Source organism: Mastigoproctus giganteus, chromosome 5 (assembly GCF_048544385.1).
Source record: "Mastigoproctus giganteus isolate SK-2022 chromosome 5, ASM4854438v1, whole genome shotgun sequence".
NCBI lineage: Eukaryota > Metazoa > Arthropoda > Arachnida > Uropygi > Thelyphonidae > Mastigoproctus > Mastigoproctus giganteus.
The window spans coordinates 192,824,641-192,846,794 of NC_143579.1; the positions used below are offsets into that span (position 1 = coordinate 192,824,641).

Here is a 22,154-nt window from a genome sequence, read left to right on the forward strand (position 1 = left end):
CGTGGCGGTTCTTGTTAGAAATAATATTCCATCTAAACCTGTTGCTCTTCAGACTCCTTTTGAGGTAGTGGCAATGTGCGCAGAAATTGGCATGACTATTATCTATATATCATATAGATAATAGCATCTATATATATTCCTCCAAATTCCTCATTCTCCTCAGGAAATCTAATAGACCAGCTACCACCTCCTTTTTATTCGCTCGGAGACTTCAATTCTCATCATTCGCTGTGGGGATCTCCAACAATCGACAGAAGAGGTAAACTAATAGAAACTCTTCTTGGTGTGTCAACTTATCCTTTTGAACACTGGTGAGCCTACCTATATTCATTTTTCTACAGGATCCATGAGTGCAATAGGCCTTTCAATCTGCTCTCCCACCTTATGTACTAATACGGAGTGGTCTGTTCTTGAAAATCCACTAAATAGGGATCATCTACCAATTCTCTGCAAGCTGCAAACACGGGTAAACTCCCCTTTGTCGGGTCACTCCAAATGGAAATTTCTTAGGGCACACTGGAATGAATATGCTTCAAATGTTCAGTTAGATGATGAAATAATTCAACTCCAGCCCATAGATTATGTCACACAACATATAACTAATCAGATATTACAAGCTGCCAACTCAATACCAAAGTCCTTGCCTGGGAAACGCAAACGCAATAATTACTGGTGGAATCTGGATTGTACATACGCTAAACAGGAAAAAAACAGGGCTTGAAATTTGTTTTGGAAATTCCCCACAACCAGTAACCTAATTAGTTTTAAAAGAATGAAAGCCAAGTTCCGCCAAATAAGAAGGAAAGCAAAAAAAGAAGCATGGATTAGCTTTTCCTCTAGTATAAACAAGGACACAGATATCAGACTCATCTGGAAGAAAATACAAACCCTTGATGGCAAATATGTCCAGTCCCTGGCTTCAATATTAAACTGGAAAGGAAAGGAGTTGTCCTCTCCGGCAGAAATTGCAAATGCCTTAGCCGAATCATTTGCCAGTATATATCAGCCGTATCCACCTACAACCCAATCTTTCAGAAAATTAAAAAATCATCAGAGCAGCATAAGATCAACTTCTCCACTAGAGTTTCACACCCGCACAACCAGCCATTTACATTAACAGAACTTTTAGGGGGGCTCAATAAAATATCCATTAGTGCTGCTGGTCCAGATGAGATCTGCTATGTCATGATAAGCCAACTAAACAACAAAACAAAAAGGGCATTGTTAAAATATTACAGTCGAATATTTCTAGAAAATACTTACCCAAACTCCTGGCGTCACTCAATTATACTAGCCTTTCCAAAGCCAGGAAAGGATTGCAGCTTTCTACATAATTACAGGCCAATTTCACTGACCAGCTGTTTAGGCAAAGTCCTGGAAAAAATGGTTCACAGGCGGCTAATGTGGTTCCTGGAAACTAACAACTTGCTAAATAACAAGTACAGGTTTTGAAAGAACCGGTCCACGTTAGATGTAATGATAAAAGCAGAAGCAAACATCCTAAATGCCTTCATAAGGAGACAACATCTGATCATGAGCAATCTCGATATTGAGAAAGCCTTTGATAACACCTGGCGATATGGTGTACTTCAAGATCTTCATTCTTTTGGCTTGAGAGGTCATTTACCCTACTTTATACAAAACTTTCTATGCCACAGAACATTTCAGGTTAGATACATGAACAATTTATCCAAATCATTTGAACAAGAGGAGGATGTTCCTCAGGGGTCCATTCTTAGTCCAACGTTATTTTCAATAAGAATTACAAACATGACACAGGATGTACCGAATACAGTAGAATTGTATATGTTCGCTGATGACCTCATTGTTTCTTGTCAATCCCAAACCATGAACACCATTGAAAGACAACTTAAAATTTCCATTGCTAAAATTGAATCATGGGCATTACGGAATGGCTATTCCCTATCAGAAAAGAAATCTAGTGCAATTCATTTTTGTAAAAAGCACAAACTTCATCTGGATCCAGAAATATTTTTAAAAAACAATCTGATTCCTGTCACTAACAATTTTCGTCTGTTGGGGTTATATTTAGATAATAAACTTAATTTTGCTTCCCATATTGCTTTCCTTCGAACTACATGTCTTAAAAAACTGAACATCCTGAGAGCAGTCTCTGCCAAGTCCTGGGGTGCTGACAGAAGCTCTCTCCTTCATCTCTATAGAGCTTTAATAAGATCACGCTTAGATTATGGATCACCTGTCTATGACTCCGCTAGGAAAAGTTCACTATTATGTCTGAACACCATACAGTATAGTGCTCTTAGGATAGCTGTGGGAGCATTCAGAACATCTCCGGTCCACAGCCTGTATATTGAGGCAAATGAACCCCCTTTGCATCTCAGGAGAAAATCCATATTGTGTAATTATGCAGCAAAAATTAAAAGCATACCATTCCACCCCAGCTGGCAATACCTGTTTGCTCCTTAATATGCTGAATTATATCACAATAAGCCTAATGAAAACCGCCCCGCAGGGATTCGAATGCAAGAACTCATGATCAGTTGGGATATTAAATTTCACAACATATTCCAAGACCTTGCTACTCCTGGGACTCCCTGGACTGAATTCTCACCTCTCTGCAACAATTTCTTTTTAAGATGGGGAAAATCCTCTCTGGCAAATATCAACTATCAGTAGCTCCATAAAACTCATTTGTTGGAAAACTCAGATAAAGTACCTATCTATACTGATGGCTCCAAAACAGATGCAGCCGTTGGTGCTGCAGCAGTTTCTTCCACCTTCTCAGTTGCTGCGTCTCTTCCTACGGAATGCAGTATCTATACTGCAGAATTATTTGCAATAAAACTAGCTCTAGATAGAATACACAACAGCCGTATAAAGCAATCTCTGATATACACAGACTCCTTAAGCACAATCACTGCCATTAATCTACCATGTCGCTCTCTCATCCGATTCATAAAGAGATATGGTCTAAGTTAATTTACTGTCAAAAAGCCAACCAGAAGGTTACCTTCTGCTGGATACCTGGTCATGTAGGCATTCCAAGTAATAAACAAGTGGACACCGCTGCTAAACATCCTGACTATTTACTTTTTATTGCTCTTCCAGGCAATAAAAAGTGCCCTACACCGACTACAAATCCATCATTAAAACATCATGTAGGAAGAAATGGTCTGACCTCTGGAAAGCTCAAATAAATAATAAACTGCTGCAGATAAAAAAAAAGAGCCAAAACTGTGGACATCTAGTATCAGGAAAAGCAGATGACAAGAAGTAATTCTAGCAAGACTCTGCATCAGTCATTCACATCAAACTCATCTGTATTTGCTTACGGGAGAGAACCCTCCTCATGTTTCTTTTGCCAGTCGCAGTTAACAATAAATAATATTCTTATTGAATGTCCCCAACTTTCAACTACCAGAAAATCAAGCTTTACCTCCCTATCCCACTTGAAGGAACTGATAACCTTATTGCAGATTCTTGGCAATGACACAAATTTGGAGGAACTGTTTACTTATTTGAAACAGATAAGTCTTTATAATAGCCTATGATCGCAATAACATGAGAAATTTGTGATAAGCAAATATTGAACAGGCACAATATGGCCCAAGAGGCCCTTGTGCCAAAAACCCAAATTCAACAACAACAACAACAAAATTTGATATTTATGTATGTATTATAATGCCAGCACGTAGGCCAATGCGTTATGGATTCAAGGCCACGCTGACTGTTGTCGCAACTCCCATTATATAGGACTCTACTATCATTCATACATAAGTAAACACTCTAGATTCCGAGCGGCAAGGTCGTTGATTGTGCATAAGCTGTACAAATATTTTTGGCTGTGTATTTTTATTAAAGATTATTTTTTAAAAACGTTACACCTTTATACGCAAATATGAGTGGAAAGAAGAAATGTAATGGCGCTGAGTGTTCTTGTAGATCCAAACATTGAAAGAGGTATGAAAGTAAGGCAGGTGTTGCAAAATGACATTCGATGTTATAAAGAGATATGTGCAGATAAAAAGAAGGAAAAAACTGTGCAAACTAAGCTGATCAGTTATTTTTCAAAATAAAAATACAGTACATACTTCACTTATATTCTTTTGGTATGTACATACTGCAATAAAAATCATTTGTACTGTACTTACTGGTATTTTTCATTTTTATCATTTTTAGCTTTTTTTTTCAAGAACTTCATGTGCATCAATTTATAGTAAACAAACACCTATATATTTTTGAAATTCGACCCATATAATCAAATTGCCGGAATGCATTGCATTAAAATACATACTAATAATATCTTGATCAGTGCGGTTTCGCATAGCGTGGTATTTTTTTGGCACAAATTAAGTGCACTATGCGGGGTATTCCTGTATAGTGATTCTTGCACTACTTCTATTGGAATGAGCAGTAGCCTGGAAAACAAGGTGCAGGGGATTTTAGAGAGTGCTGGGAGTCATTGCAGAACAAGTAAATACATGGGCTATGCTAGGTAGCTAAGAATAGGAACAGGTGCATGTATACTTACCTGTTCACCAATACTAGGAGTTTGGTAAATAAATTTGATGAATTTGACGTGTTAGTCAAAACATTAAAAGCAGATACTGTTGGGATATCAGAGACATGGTGTCACACATATATAAGGAATACAGAAATGGAATTTGGGGAGTAGAATGTGTACAGGAAGGATAGACAGGATAGGAAGGGAGGAGGGGTTATGCTATTACTTAAGAAACACATAAAATCCAAGGAAGTGAAGCCAGTCGACATCGCTGAACAGTGCAATGTCGAGTCAGTTTGGTGTGACTTAAGCACTGAGAAATCAGAATTGAGAGTAAGAGCGTGTTATAGGCTAAATGACTCATGAGTATAATAAACAACTGTACAGAGAAATACAGAGAAATAGAGAAATAGAAAAAAAGTAAATCATAATGTAGTCTACCAACCACGATCTTGACCCCAAGCGCGACTTTGAGATAGTGGACCACGCGCGACACTTTCGCCACCGCCTATGGCTAGAGTCACTAAACATAATAAACAATCCTAAGGCATTAAATTCGTCTACATCCCATCCTAGAGACAACCGTTTTATTGATGGATGATCACTGGCGTAAAGCAGCACACGTCCGTGCTACAACAATGACGCATGATTAACGTACCACACTTTGCTTGTAATATATTCAAATTTTATATTAACTTATCAGTTGATAAAGGGACACGTGTTCCGAAAGCTACTGGTTTTGTACTTTTATTTATTTTATTTGTACTTTATTTGTTAATAAATAACTGGGTATAACTGTATATATCTGTATTTGAAACTATGGACCCCAGTACTCCAGGCCCATTCATTACTATTCGATCACTTTATGGCCATAATACCTACAACGATTGTGTGCAGTTACAAAGGTCCTTCCTCTCAATAGCCCGCAACAGGCAACATTTACGCTTCGCACACAGATGCAAAAGCAATCGAATCATACCTAAAGGGTTCCGCTACAAAGCCCCGTTCCACAACTCTCACATGGATCGTGCCTGCTTTAACTTCAGCCTACGCACGTTAAATTTGTGGATATCCCATCTCCACCGTGAAATCAGGAACGCTGACTACAACAAGTCCAGACTGTTACAACATCTACAAGGTAAGGTCTCGCCTATCGTATTTACAAACCTTATACGTACCATCTGCCATCGGGCTAGTCAGACCTCGGATACCTACCGTTTACGCCAACAGCGCAAGTTCATAAACTTAAGCATAGAAGCTAACTCCTTAAAGGCGAACACTTGTTCAAGCGACACGACTTCTTTCGTCTTGAATCTAAGTAACAAACAACTGTCCAACGAGCAGCTGAATGTTTTATCAAACGGTATGAAATTTGCCGTTATACCATCGAAACCTCCCATCACACAGCTCGCTATGGGTATAGAAGCCAGTATTACCAACCTTCCCGAAGAAACTGCCAACGAGATCCGATTCAAGACTGCCGCAATCCTCCGCAACACTCGAAAAACGTACTCAAACCTCAACCACCGCCAGCGTGCCGCCCTGTCATCTATAAGAAAAGACAACTCCATCATTGTACTTCCTGTGGATAAAGGGCGCCGGACTGTTGTGTTGGATCGATCAGCCTACCGAGAGAAAGCCTTGACCCTATTACTCGATCCTAACGTATATGAACCTCTACCTGATCCTCCCGTTAAAGTCTTGAAACGTCTGGAAGCAAATGTTAATAAACTTGTCCACGCATGGCTTAAAGATAAGAAGATCCCGACCACGACTCAGCATCTTCTACGTGCTACTGGCTGCCAACTACCGCAATTCTACGGATACCAAAGATCCACAAACCGGGTATTCCTCTCAGACCTATAGTGTCTTGCTGCAGTGCCCCAATGTATGAACTGTCCAAACATATCGCGAGCCTCCTCTCGCCTCTTATAGGTAATACATCTCACACCGTTAAAAACAGCAGTGAATTCATTAACCTCATTAACGACCTTTCAATCCCTGACAACTCTGTCATGGCATCATTTGACGTGGTTTCTTTATTCACCTCGATTCCCGTCCAACAGGCCGTGCACTGCGCCAGAAGGCTCCTTGAGAGCGACTTAAGCCTCCAATCCAGGACGTCACTATCCACTGATGACATCTGTACCGCCCTCAACCTATGCCTCTCTAGCAGCATCTTCACCTTTGAAGACTCACTCTACAAACAAGTACATGGCACTGCTATGGGTGCCCCTGTCAGTTCCGTAGTAGCTAACATCGCCATGGAAGATCTGGAGGAGCAGATACACCAGAACCCACCTACACCTATTACAACGTGGTGTAGATACGTCGACGATATTTTTACCATAATACCATGTGGTTCTGAAACGGTACTACTAGAACACCTCAACTCCCTATCCAATGTCATCAAGTTTACCGTAGAATCAGAGGTGAACGGTTCGCTCCCGTTTCTGGACGTGCTAGTGCATCGCGTAGGCCCACGTCTAGAGACCTCAGTATACCGCAAACCCATGTGGTGCGGTCAATTCACCAACTACGGGTCCGGCCACGCTCCAAGCCATCTCAATAGCACTGCCTGCACCCTATTCTCCAGGGCCTGGAGCCATTCCAGTACCGACACAATTAGACGTAACGAGATCTCCCGTGTGAAGGCGGACCTAACCAGATGCGGTTATCCATCCCATGTACTAAACAGATGCTTGTTACAGGCAGAAGAACTTACATCCAACCCAAGACCTCCGAAGCAAGTCGGCATATTGTCCGCCTACATTCCGTACTATCCAGGAGTGTCAGGACGTATCTCGAAGGTCCTTAGAAGTTACAACATCAAATGTGTGCAATTACCCGGTAGGAACCTACGTTCACTTGTCTCCAGTGTGAAGACCCCTGTCACACCTGTCTTACGCAGCAATGTAGTGTACCGTATCACCTGTAGGGCCTGTAACAGTTGCTACGTAGGTGAGACATCGAGACGTCTCCAGGATCGCCTCACGGAACACGACAGAGTAATCCGGCTTGCCGAAACTGACCAGTCCGCGGTCGCAGAACATTTTTGGGCTACCAACCACGATCTTGACCCCAAGCGCGACTTTGAGATAGTGGACCACGCGCGACACTTTCGCCACCGCCTATGGCTAGAGTCACTAAACATAATAAACAATCCTAAGGCATTAAATCGCCAGAAAGGCATGCGTCTACATCCCATCCTAGAGACAACCGTTTTATTGATGGATGATCACTGGCGTAAAGCAGCACACGTCCGTGCTACAACAATGACGCATGATTAACGTGCCACACTTTGCTTGTAATGTATTCAAATTTTATATTAACTTATCAGTTGATAAAGGGACACGTGTTCCGAAAGCTACTGGTTTTGTACTTTTATTTATTTTATTTGTACTTTATTTGTTAATAAATAACTGGGTATAACTGTATATATCTGTATTTGAAATCATAATGTCTTATAATGGGGGATTTGAATTTCCCAGATAATGACTGGAATTTGTGGGTTGGTCACTCACAAAATAGCAAGGCTTTTGTGGATTTATTGGATAATGGTTTTCTGCAACAGCATGGGAGGCAACTAGAGGGAGTATTACTTGATCTGATTATCAGTAGTGATTTTTCATGCATTAAGAATCTGCAGATAAAGGTACCACTAGGTGGCATTGATCACAGTGTGCTGAAGTTGGATTTACTCAAAGAGGTAACTACCATCAGGGGTAAAGGTAATGGTTTATGCTTTCGTAAAGGTGACTATGGTGGTCTGAGACAGTTTTTAAATTCTTTACGGTGGGACCAACTGATGATGTTACCAACAGCAAATTCAAAATGGTAAGCATTCAAAGAATTTATCTTGGGAGCTACTAGGCTTTACATACCAATTAAGAAATATTGTTCAAGGTTTAGACCTAAATGGATGTCAGTTCATCAATTTATGGATGTCAGATCACGGAAGCTTATGATAGATATAATGTGGTCTGTAACAAAGTCACAAAGAAGGTTAGGCAGGCAAAGGCAGATTACAAGAAATCTTTGGCAAAGGATGCAAAGAAAAACAGCAGAGTTCTTTACTTTTGTAAACTCTAGAAAGAAGGGGATGAATCAGATTGGTCCACTTGATATCGATGGCTCAACTATTGATGATCCTGCTCAGGTAGCTAACAAACTAAATGAGTATTCTGCATCTGCATTCACACATTAGGAGTTATTCAGGGATGGGAATGCCACTGGTGAATTAAACTCTGGCAGTGAGCTAAATGATTTTGTAATAACTGAGAGCAAAGTGGAGGAGAAATTGTTGAAGATAAACGTAAGAAAGGCACCCGGTGTGGATGGGATCTATCCAGTTATATTAAAGGAAGTAAGCGAATCCTTAGCCATAATTATGAGAGCTTACTTGGACTCAGAGGAGGTACCCATGGACTGGAAATGACCCCAATCGATAAAGGAGGATCAAAGGGTGACACAAGTAATTACAGACCTGTTAGTTTAACTTCTGTTCAAGGAAAATTAATGCAGGCTCTGGTTAAAGAAGTACTGCAGGATCATCTAGTCAAGACTTCAGTTATAGTTCAGACACCAACATGGGTTTGTTAAGAGGAAGTCTTGTATGAACAATTTGATTGGATAATATGATGTGGTCACAAAGGAACTGGATGCAAAGAATAATTTTGATATCATATATTTGTATCTTAGAAAGGCTTTTGATACTGTTGCTCATGGAGAACTGCTGCACAAGTTAGAGCAGTGTAGTATTGGAGGCAAATTGCTGCTATGGATAAAGGGATGGTTGAGTGGGAGAAGACAGAGAGTGGTAATCAATGGACACCATTCTTCGTGGACTAATGTTATGAGTGGAGTCCCCCAGGGTTCAGTGTTGGGTTTGGGTACATTGTTGTTTTCTGTATTTATTAATGATATTGATAATGGTATATCGGGGTTAATGTCCAAGTTTGCAGATGATTTGTGAAGGTCGACAGAGTTGTTAAAAACAAAAATGACCGTGCGCTGCTGAAACAGGATCCAGAAAAGTTGAGCACATGGGCTGAGAGGTGGCAGCTGAAGTTTAACATAGACAAATGCAAAGCACTGCATATAGGAAGCAGTAACTCCAGAGTAATATATCAACTGTGTGGTACTACACTGACTGTGGTAGAGAATGAACAGGACCTGGGGGTAATTGTGCAGGCAGATATGAAGTTCTCTGAGCAGTGCAGACGGGCTGGAAGAGTAGCTCATGGTGTCTTGTCAATGATATACAGAAATTTTTCTAGCAGGTATAAGGAGGTGATTATTCCCTTGTATAAGGCAATGGTCAGGCAAGACCTTGAGTACTGTATACAGGTCTGGAGGCCTCATTTCAAGAAGGATGTAGAGCTGCTGGAACGAGTGCAGAGTAAGGCAACAAGATTAGTGAATGGAACAAAGGGTTGCTCTTATGAAGAAATGGTTAAGTTTTGCAAATTATAGTGTCTGGTGACTAGGCACCTGTGAGGTGATCTGATTGAGGTGTATAAAGCCGTGAATAGTTTGAGCATGCTCAGTGCTGATGGAATTCTTCCTCTTGCTCAGAATAATGGCCTGAGAGGGCATAAATTCAAATTGAGGAAAGTCAGTTGTAGGATAGATGTTCGGAAGTTAGCCTTTATCCAGTGTGTGGTTCATTGCAGGAACAAACTTCCATCTGTAGTTGTAGAAGTTGATAGCTTAAACAGATTCAAGGCACAACTAGACAAACATTTGGAGTGAGTGGATGGATGAAATGAGAAGGTCAAGGGTGCTTTTTTTTTTTTTTGCTGATGCTGTATAGGCTTGCTTTTTTGCATCATATGGCTTTACTGATACCAATTATAATATAATATTTGTAAAAGAATAGAAGTTTACCTCAATATGATACTTAGAACACTTCCGTATGATACTCTACAGAAATTAAAATGAAAACAATTAAAAAATCAAAAATCTTACATTTCAGTAAGAAATAATTAACAATAATTAAAAATCAAGTGAACACAATTAAAAATCAATTTAACGCAATTAAAAATTAAGTCAAAAAATTAATTTAACAAAATAATTGCAGAACGATTTTCCTTCCTGAAGATGACAATGCTTTATGACTGTATGTCGTGATCACAGGAATGAAAATTACCGAATAGGGGTGAGCATGGAACTTCAATAGGGATTATTTGTCTTTGTGCATGTGCATAAAGGACCACGAGTGGGAGGTTAGATATGGCCGGTGAACATTAACAGAATTCTCATATAATTTAATTTCAACCGTTTCTGCCATTAATAGTCTTGTATAATTACATTGGACACTTAGTATTTTGGTTTCATTAAATAAAAAAGTATGTTTTCCATTAACGGTATTAAAGGTTCATTCAGACTCTGCTGAATGAGAAGCACGAACTGAGGCCATGTATTGATTAATGCTGCATTTTCATCCTTGGCCACACTTGTATATAGCATTATAAAACCCTTTAGGCAGGCGATACAATTTAGGATTAAAAACTACAATGCACTATTTAATAACCTTAAGGACTGTAGATTTGGTGGTAATGATAATTTATTCTCACTAGATGTTACCTCGTTATATACGAATGTAAATGATGTTGAATACACATTAGATATTCTTTGAGATAAGTTAAATAATAACTCGATACCGATTAATTATATGAAGCTTTCCTATTAAGGAAATTTTTCACTTAATTAAACTTTTAGTTGAAGCCAACTATATCACTTTTTGAGTCAAAGTATACAAACAAAAATTTGGTTTGCCAATGGGATTAAGCTTGAGACGCCTATTATCAGAGATCTATCGCTCTACGATTGAATGTATACATTTGAAACCTTTTCTACCCTGTATCACATACTATGGGAGGTATTTAGATGATGTTTTAGTCATTACTGATAGTAGCAGTATCCAAGACATTTTACATGCGTTTAATAATATTCATTCTAGACTCAAATTTACATTGGAGATGGAAAATACGGATACTAAGTCATTAAATTTTCTAAATTTCATGCTTACTCGGGACGCAAATAAAATCCAATTTAACATCTATTGAAAACCTACAAACACCGGTGTGCCTAAGTATTTTAACAGCTATCATCCGTTCACCTACGAAAGATCGGTTATCTTTAATCACTTTCTCAATGCTTATAAATATTCAACGACGGAATCTACTTTGGGCTCAGAAATACAATTATTAACCAGCAGATTCTTAAACAGGGGTTACCCACTTGCTACAATAGACAGAATTAGGTTACAAGCTAAGGACATAATACAAAAAAATACACCAATCAACAATAATAATATCAAAAAATACTTTATTTCTGTCCCATATGTTGAACAGTGGCACAAACAACTTAACAGATTCTATAAAGATACCGAATTTAAAATTGTAGCCAGGCTAGTACGGAAATTACACATTATACTGAACAATCACTCAGTCCTATCCTCATTTGCAACACAAATAAATGACTTAGTATACAACATTTCTTGTAGTGATTGCGACTCTTCTTATCAGGATTCTATGCGGTTTCCTCAGAATTTTCATGTTAATCAACATGTGGCCTCAACAGTGTCAGAATTAGCCTTTCATGCCATTAATGAAAAACATACTTTTTTATTTAAGAGGCCAAAATACTTAGTGTCCAACGTAATTATACGAGACTATTAATTGCAGAAACCGTCGAAATTAAATTACATGAGAATTCTGTTAATGTTTGCCAGCCATATCTAATCTCCTACTCGTGGTCCTTTACGTGCGTGTGCAAAGACAAATAATTCCTATTGAAGTTCCATGCTCACCCCTATTCGGTAATTTTCATTACTGTGATTACGACATACAGTCGTAAAGCATTGTCAGCTTCAGGAAGGAAAATCGTTGTGCAATTTTTTTTCGTTAAATTAATTTTTTGACTTAATTTTTAATTGCGTTAAATTGATTCTTAATTGTGTTCATTTGATTTTTTATTATTGTTAATTATTTCTGTAATGTAAGAAATAATTAACAATAATATTTGAGTTTTTAATTGTTTTTTTTTTAATTTCTGGAGAGTATTATACGGAAGTGTTCTATGTATCATATTGAGGTAAACTTCTCTTATTCTTTTTAAAATATTGATTTCAGCGTAGAAGGTATAGGTGTAGCTAATATAATATATGGACGAATTACCAGATATTCAAGAGATAGTTATCTTGCGATTTACATTAACCATTAAAATTAAGAAATTAGTGAATTAATTTTATCAAGGTAAACTTAAATTGTATTATTCAGGTCTCTTTTATAAAAATTATCGTATTTAAAGTTAGTGTGATGTGTACTTTTTTACGTTACTTTTACTTACACATTTCTATAAGCTAGGGGTACACACACACACAGGTAAGCAAACAATTGGAATTGGAAATGAAGTTTGAAGTAGAAAAAATGAAAAATATTATAAATAAAATGTATATTTTAACACAATAGTTTTTTAATTATAGATTGCAGTTTTATAACCTCTTCCATACAAAAGTACAAAATTGTATGCAATAATTCTGTATACTGTAATTCTAACTATATCAGTATATACTATATACTGATATAGTTAGTATAAACTATATCAGTATATATTACCTTAAAGATACGAATTAGGCTACCTTTGCTGAGTGATCAAATGTGAAGGTACATTTGTATGTATTCAAGTTGACCATGGTTCAAGCCTGTCTGACTGCTAGACTGTTAGTCTCTCTTTCTGTGAGCTTCTTGGACTTGCATTTTCTTGGAGATAAATTTATTTAGTGTATCCAACCTAAAAATAAGTAAGTGTGCAAAATCACTTAATATGACAAAATCTTCATAATAAAATTATCATAATAAAAAAAAAAGGTCAATTCCAAATTTAGTGATATCTATTAATTTTAAAACTTTTTTGTCACAATTTCTCTTAAATATATGAGAAATCTGTATTGAATGTGATGAAAATAACCTTCCGAGTTTGCAATATCTTATACTATATGGCGCCTCCATAGCCAGGTGGGAAGGAGCAGCAGTGTGTAGCACACGCTTCTTGATTAGACCGGGGTTCGAGCCTGTCACCACCAAATACAGAGGATGTGGAAAGGTCAGGGACTGACCACCGCATATCCCGGAGCAATATAGCCTTAGTTGCTAATGCTCATAAAAACCAAACAAACATCTTATACTATACAGCCACTCCCCGATTAATGTATGGGTTGCATTCTGCGAAACGCTACGTAAGTCTGAATTTTCCTAAATATGCATTTAGGGAAGTTCCACACTCGCAACTGTGTGCACTGAATTTGATAGAAGCAAAAAAGAAATGTTCAATGAACATGTAAATATAATTATTCAATTTTTTTATCTCATGCAGAGGAAAAATTACAAAAGTGTACAAAATTACAAAAATTTCAAAATTATAAAATTACAAAAAGAGAGAGGAGACAGGCATAACATCAGCTAGTTTTACCTTTCGAGCATCATTGCCATAATTAACTCTTCAGCTGATAATATGTCGCTGCAGAAGTTGAGGACTGTGGAGATTTAGAAGGGTTTTTTTTGCAACGCACGCATCACAAAATTTCTCTGCATCTGCAGAATCGGAACTGGTGACTTCACCGCATACTTTAATGTTTTGGAAGCCAGCGCATTGCTTGAACCTATTAAACCGCCCATTGCTTGCCACAAACTTGGCTTGGGGTTTGCCATACTTATCGTTATCTTCATAAATACTTCTTGCTTGAATGGCCGTTAGATTTAGGGGCACTTGCTTCTGAATCTGATTTTCCACCCATATTATTAATAGTTTTTCCATCTTTGACATTGCACCTGAATGCTGTTTTCTGATCACTGTGGGGTGGACTGGCCCCGGTGTGAAATACATTGATCTTTTAACACGTTATTTTATACGCGCACTGTCCCTTAAAATAGCATTCACTGTTGAAGCAGCAAGACCTAATTCCATGCAATAGATGACAAACTTTGTCCTGCTTTGTACTTCTTAATTAATCATCTTCATTTCTAAATTAATTTTGTTTTGTTTCGTTTCGTTTCCTAGTACTGCCAGCACTTTCACTTTTTATTGGTTGCTTTCTCTTCATCATTGTAATAAGTAAATAGGAATGAAGAGAAGATTTTGAAAATTTATTTATGTTTTTTTTATGATTGAAGATTTCAGTGAAGGGGAAACACATTTCACCGTAATAACATAAAAACCCACACAATTTCAGTTATCGGGATTATTGCAAATCGGGATTATTGCAAATGCAATAAGATCGAGTTTACTACCCATTTATAATTAGATGCACTAACAGAAAACCCAATTAAACTGGAAAGTACATATTGTTTTATGGTAGTGACCTCCAGAAATGTGTTTTAGAAAAATATCACAAAGGCATTCAAAATTGATTCTTATAATGCAACATATGATAACGATGAAAGTGTAGTGCAATTTTCATTATAAAAATGACATTTTAGAGAGAGAAATAGCTTAGTTATACAGCAAAAATTTCAACTTTTGAGGCTTGGAACTAATTACCAAAAAAAAAAACCAGTGTATTATTGGGTTCACATTATGATATTTTCACGCTACCTCCATTTATTCCTACGGGATGCAAAATACGTTTCCACAATTTTTTTTAAGTTTGCACCAGCTGGCAAAATCTTACGTAAAGTCAGATTTCCATTCCATAAGACGAGTATTACATAAGTCGGGGAGTTCCTGTATATATATGGCATCACATGGCTACCATCAAGTTAAAGGTATAATATTTAATTTGGTTATGTAGATTTTAAAGGAAACAGATAGGTCAAAAAAAAGATTAAAGATTCTAAGATGCTTAATAATATATTCAGTGATTTATAAATCTGTTCCTTAATGAACTTATTACTTGTATTTTTTGAAGTAATCAAAGTTATTTATTTTTCTTAAGGTTCTTGCTGAAAGTGACCAAATTAGAAGGGAAGAAGAGAGTGGGCCATTGGCTGAACTTCAGCACTGGCGCTTCAATGTAGCTCGGTTTAATTCAATATTTGAAGCATTTCAACGTAGGCAATTTAAAGCTGTAGCTGCAACGCTCGTTGCAGCTAAATCTCGTAAAATAAAGGTAAATCTTATTTCGGTGGATTACTTGATGGATTATTTATTTTATTTATTTATTTTTTTGTTTATAAACTGAGATTTGAGGGGTACATATGTCAGTTGAAAATATTTCTGCCTTTTTGTTCAAGTATTAATCATTCAACAAATAAATTATTCTTTTTACAATTAAATACAGGCTGTAATTTTTACTAACTCTTAAAATGTGTGCATTTTTTTTTGAAATGTAATTTTGAAATTTATTTTGAAATGTAATCATCATTTATTAAGAAAAAGCTGTGTAAATATAAATATTTTGCTAGTTGATTATGAGGTATACCCTGCAAGATGCACATTTTTTATGATTACAAAACCTCACTGAGATTTTATTTTACTATAAATGTATTGTGATTTATTTTTACACATTTGAATTTGTTTTCATCGTATGGTTTATTGGATTTTTCTGTTATTGATGTGACTGCTTTTGTTGCTTTCATTTTATGAACAGAAAAATAATTCTGAATGAATAAATTTAAGGCGATAAAAGTTATTTCAAAACTTTACTATAATAAGTAAGTTTTAAAACAAATAGCCTGTTTCTGCAAAGCTGTAAAAAAATGTCTTAGATATACATTCCTAGCATAAATATTATGTATTCCATCTCAACTTATTTTCCTGTAAGTTCCTGCAACTTTATGAAATAAGTCTTTGAAGGTCAGGTAAGCTTTTATGTAAAAATTTCTATCAGACACTGACTAGACAAAGGTTTAAATGTTTTATTAAAATAAATAAAATAATACTATATGCAATTAAAATTGAGCATAATATAAATATCAGAATCAAACTTCTGTTATAAAAATTAAAAGATTTGTTTTGTTGATGTTGATATTCCTAAATTATATCAAGCCCTAAATGATGATGAACCTGACAGAATTGAATTTTCTCCATTTTCCTAAAGGTTGACAAGAATGAAATTCCCTAGATGAAACGATTTCGATTGATCAAGCAATTTTCAAACTGAATGGAATTGTTAATTATTCTAATTGTATTTATTGGGAATGTGATAATTTGCATGTACAAATTTAAAGTCAGTGAGATGCTCCTTTGTTGCTTCTGCAGACTCTTTAGCTCATTGAACAGTTGGCTTCAGAAGCAACAAAAAAGCATCAAAGAGCTCTTTGAAGAGATTCTTAGCAAAAGGACTGATGAAACCATTCTTTTTTTGAAGAATTGTTAATTACTGGCATACGTTGCCAATTTGGGTAGTTGAGGTTGACAACTTGAGGAAATTCATAGGTCAGTTGGATAGTTACCTATGAGGAGGGAAGCACATAAGTTTTCTTTTCCTTTTCAATTTTTTAGGTATTTATTGTTATATATATTTTTTAAATTTATTTATTTATTTTAATTTTTGGGCAGTGCAGCAAAAGCCCTTTGGTTTCCTTGCACTATATGGTTGTTACTAATATTATCTTTTAATTGTAATTACTCCAAATTAGAGGGAAAGGTTCTATATTTTATGCCAAACAGTGTCCCAGCACATTATTCTTTCATTATAAGAGAATTTCTTAACAGAAATCTTTCCCAGAGAATTCATAGGTCATAGGTCACATTTGTCCTGTGATTGCCGACAGACATTTCTGAACTGAAATGATCACTTAGACAGTGGGATCAATTACCACAGACATAATGGCAAAAGTCTGGCAAGAAATTAACTATTGCATCAATTGCCATGTGACTCATGAAGCTCATATGAAGGGTCTTTATGGTCCATAGGAAACTTTTTTAAAGATCCTCTGTATATGTCACAGCAATAATGAATTCCAGTTTCCATTTTTTAGATTTATTTTTTAAACTGCTTATTTCTTTTTTGAATTACACTGCTTTGACTGAAGTGATTAGGCTGTTGAAGATATCCTTTTAAGGTTATTGAGTCATTTATAATTAGGTTAATGGCAATATCTGCAGGAATGATTTCCTAAATGTGTCTGAGTATAGTTTCACAAAGGTGAGATCTTGCCTTACTCAAACTGAACATTGCAATAAGTTGCCGGGAAAAGCAACTAAGGTGAAAGGTTTGGCAAATTTCAAGGAAGAATTCAATAAGAATTTTTTTTATTGATTAATGAGTCCTCCCCCAGCAGATACAGATTAAGTTAGCCTCCTTGCATTATAATTCCCAATATAATTTGTTCCATTCTTCGCAGCTTCTCTTCCATTCTTTTGATCAGTGCCCAAATTTAACTTCCATAAGTCATGATGGGGAGTATACATTGGTTTATTATTTTATGTTTCAGACAAATTGGGATATTGCTCCTCAGTATGTGACTATATTTCCTGAATGCTATCCATCCCAAATTTATTCTTATCTTGACTTCCAGCCATTTATCATTATTACAGCCAGTGACTTGTCCAGATAAGTATATGCTCCAACTTTTCAATTACTGCTCCTTCCATCATATATCCCTTTCTGTGAGATACTTGTTCTCATCATTACTTTTGTTTCAGCCATATTCATTTTTAGTCCAAAATCCTTACTAACTGCATAACTGATTAAGATTTTCCTCTAATTCTTTGGGATCGTGGCTTATGACCACAATGTCATCTGCAAATCTTAAATGGTTTAGGTACTCTCCATTCACATTGACTCCTTTCTGCAACCAGTCTAATCTTCTGAAAGCTTCCTCAAGGGCAGCAGTAAACAACTTCGGAGATATTATGTCTCCTTGTCGAATTCCTTTCCCAATTTTATATTTGCTACTGTTTTTGTTTGGTCTTATAAAGGAGGTGGCATTCTCATATATTTTCTTCAAAATCATAATATATGGGGTATCTATGTTGTTGTTATTTGGTTTTTAGGAGCATTAGAAACTAAGGCCATATTGCTCCTGGAATATGCGGTGGTCATTCCCTTGATCTTTCTGTATCCTCCATATTTGGTGGTGATGGGCTCGAACCCCGGTCTAATCAAGAAGCATGTGCTACGCACTGCTGCTGCTCCTTCCCACCTGGCTACGGAGGCGCCGGGATATCTATGCTTTGTCTTTCCAGTGAACAAAACATTTCCTTATGCTGTATGGAGTCAAATGCCTTTTCATACTCCACAAATCCCAGACATAATGGTGTTTTATATTCATTTGCTTTCTCTATTAGCTGTGATATTACGTGAAGGTGATACATAGTTGAGAATCCTGTTCTAAAGCCAGCTTGCTCTTTCGGTTAATTCTCACCAAGTATTCTTTCTAATCTGTTAGTAATGACCCTTGTGAACAACTTGTAGATGTGGGATAACAAGCTAATTGGTCTATAATTTTGAATTTCTGTTTATCTCCTTTCTTATGCAGCAAAACTATGATTGCATTATTCCACTCCATAGTAACCACATCATAGTATCCAATCAAATTTGTCAGATAAGACTATCCCTTTACAAATCCATGCTGTGTCTGAATTATTACTGCAGTCTTGTCTAGATGATCCTGCAATGCTTCTTCAACCAGTGACTCCATTATTTTCCCAAGAACAGAAGTTAAACTAACAGAACTGTGGTTACTCGTGTTACCCTTTGATCCCCCCCTTTGTGAATTGGGGATACATTTACACATCTCCAGTCTGTGGGGACTTCCCCTGAGTCCAAGGATGCTCTCATAATTATGGCCAAGGGTTTGCTTACCTTCCTTTGCTCCCTCCTTAAATATAATTGGATAAATCCCATCCAATGTTATGTTGAACTGCAACAATTTCTCCTCCACTTTGCTCTCAGTTATTACAAAATCATTAAGCTCCCTGTTAGAGTTTAATAAGCTTCTGCCCTCCTCTTCACTACAGAATTCCTCGTGTGAATGTAGATACAAAATACTCATTCAGTTTGTCAGCTATCTGAGCAAGATCATCAACAGTTGAACCATTGATATCAAGTGGACCAACCTGATTCTTCCCATTCTTTCTAGAGTTTATATAAATAAAGAAGTCCTTGCTGTTTTTCTTAGCATCCTTTGGCAAAGATTTCTTGTAATCTGCCTTCTTTTGCCTAACCTCCTTTGTGACTTGTATGAATAATTCAACGACTTTTTTCCCATTTAAAAATTTATATAATGATTTTTCCAGAGGAATAATTTATGTGCAGAATCCCCCTCCATAATTTTATCATAAAAATTATAATTATCATTTATTAAAGCAATATCAATTCTCTCATGGTTGGGAGAATATTTTAAATTTATTTTATTTTATTTTACTTTACAAGGTGTGGTTATTAAATAATGATACGCTTACAATAAAATAAATATAATGAAATATTTTGTACCTCTTTACAAGCTATTCCCATCAAAATAATTGCTGTGGTCTTGCACACACTGATTCATACTTTTTATTCTAAGCATTTATAGAAATAATCTGTAAGCCCCTTTAACATTTTGGTTGTTTTTTTCTGAATGTGTTCAGTGGACTGAAAATGGGTTCGCTTAAGTACACTTTTTAGTTTAGGGAAGAGAGAAAAAAAGTAACAAGGGGAATAAGTCTGGCAAATAGGTCACATGTTCACAGACAGGGATTTGTTTTTTGGTCTGCAACTGACAAACAGAGAGTGCATTGTCTTGACGAAGCATCCAACTATCCTACCACAATTCTGTTCTCTTCCTTCAAATTTTTTATTACACTCTTGTCTGGACCTCAATATAGAATGTTTTATTGATAGTCTGATTTATTGGGACATAGGCAGCCATAATCCAGAGTATCTATGTATTAGGCAAATGATTTTGGGCTCCTGGGAACGGTTGTTTTTGAAATATTTTGCTGTTTTATTGACATAATTAGCATGTTAAATAGTAATCTATAGCATTAGCTTTATAGCCATCGTCATGTTCATTAGTTTATTTTTAAATTTAGCTAGGGATTTTGAAAGGTACTACTTAATTTTGTGTAAAATTTTATAACTTATTATTATTATTACTAGCCATATAGTGCAAGGAAGCCTGAGGCTTACGGTGCACCAGCTAAAAAAAATTTCCGAGAGAGAGAGAAGGGAATCACCAAGAAAGAGAAGAATGATGATATCCAGTTCAGGACCCTGGGTGTGCCAAGCTCATACTTACCAGATGTGAGCCCCTGGGGTTAAGTGCATGGTGGGCAAATTCTAGTGCCTTTATTGTGGTAAATAGGTATTATCTTGAAAGTTTGGATCACATATATTGGCATTAGTAGATAATATAATTAACTTATAATTTTATAAACAGGTTTAATTTTATATAATTTTATTTACAGTAGCGTAAAGTCTATAACATTTTACATATATAATAAATATAATAAAATTGATATCGTAATATTAGCATTAGCATTAGTAGAGGCATTTGATGCAAGAAAGCAAGCTTATCAGCCAAAAAAAAAAAAAGTAAAATAAATAAATAAAAAATAACCACTTCCACTTCACCCCTCTGTTCATTCGAAATACTTGTCCAGCTGAGCCTTAAACTTATTTAGGCTATCAACTTCCACGACAAGGGATGGAAGTCTGTTCCACCTACCAACCACCCGCTGGCTAAAGGCAAATTTCCGCACATCTATCCTACATCTGTCTTTCCTCAATTTGAATTTATACCCTCTCAGGTGATTATTCTGAGCAAGAGGAAGAATCCCATCAGCATTGAGCATGCTCAATCCATTCAAGGCTTTGTACACCTCTATCAGATCACCTCGCTGGTGCCTAGTCTCCAGACACTGTAATTCGCAAAACGTAAGCTTTTCTTCGTAAGAGCACCTCTTTGTTCCATTCACTAATCTTGTTGCCCTTCTCTGTACTCGTTCCAGCAGCTCTACATCCTTCTTGAAATGAGGCCTCCAGACCTCTATACAGTACTCTAGGTGTGGCCTGATCATTGCCTTATACAAGGGAATAATCACCTCCTTATCACTGCTAGAAAAATTCCTATATATCATTGACAATACACCATGAGCTACTCTTGCAGCCCGTCTGCACTGCTCAGAGAACTTCATATCTGCCTGCACAACCACCCCCAGGTCCCTTTCATTCTCTACCACTGTCAGTGTAGTACCACAGAGTTGATACGTTGCTCTGGGGTTGCTGTTTCCCATATGTAGTACTTTACATTTGTCAATGTTAAACTTCATTTGCCACCTCTCAGCCCATCTGCTCAACCTTTCCAGATCCTGTTGCAGCAGCATAGTGTCAGTAGTGTCCTTGACAACCCTGCCAACCTTCGTATCGTCTGCAAACTTGGACATTAAGCTTGATATACCATCATCAATATCATTTATAAATACAGAAAACAATAAAGGATCCAATACTGAACCCTGAGGGACTCCACTAAAAACATTAGTCCATGATGAGCAGTGTCCATTAATTACCACTCTCTGTCTTCTCCCCCTCAACCACCCTTTTATCCATAGCAGCAATTTGCCTCCAATGCCACACTGCTCCAATTTGTGCAGCAGTCTTCCATGTGCAACAGTATCAAAAGCCTTTCTAAGATCCAAGTATATAATATCAAAGTTATTCCCTGCGTACAGTTCTTTTGTAACTGCAGCATAGTATCCAATCAAATTGGTCAGGCAAGACTTCCCCTTAACAAAA

General features: G+C 36.7%; 1 protein-coding gene across 1 annotated transcript in view; it reads left to right on the forward strand.

Moving 5' to 3' along the window:
• The window catches only part of LOC150085960 (dynein axonemal heavy chain 8-like), a 1,559,705-nt gene that overhangs the window by 89,149 nt on the left and 1,448,402 nt on the right, over positions 1 to 22,154 (forward strand). Inside the window, exon 7 of the mRNA XM_090374756.1 lies at positions 15,426 to 15,599. Coding sequence (XP_090230882.1) covers positions 15,426 to 15,599 — 174 coding nt within the window. The remainder of the gene's footprint in view (positions 1 to 15,425; positions 15,600 to 22,154) is intronic.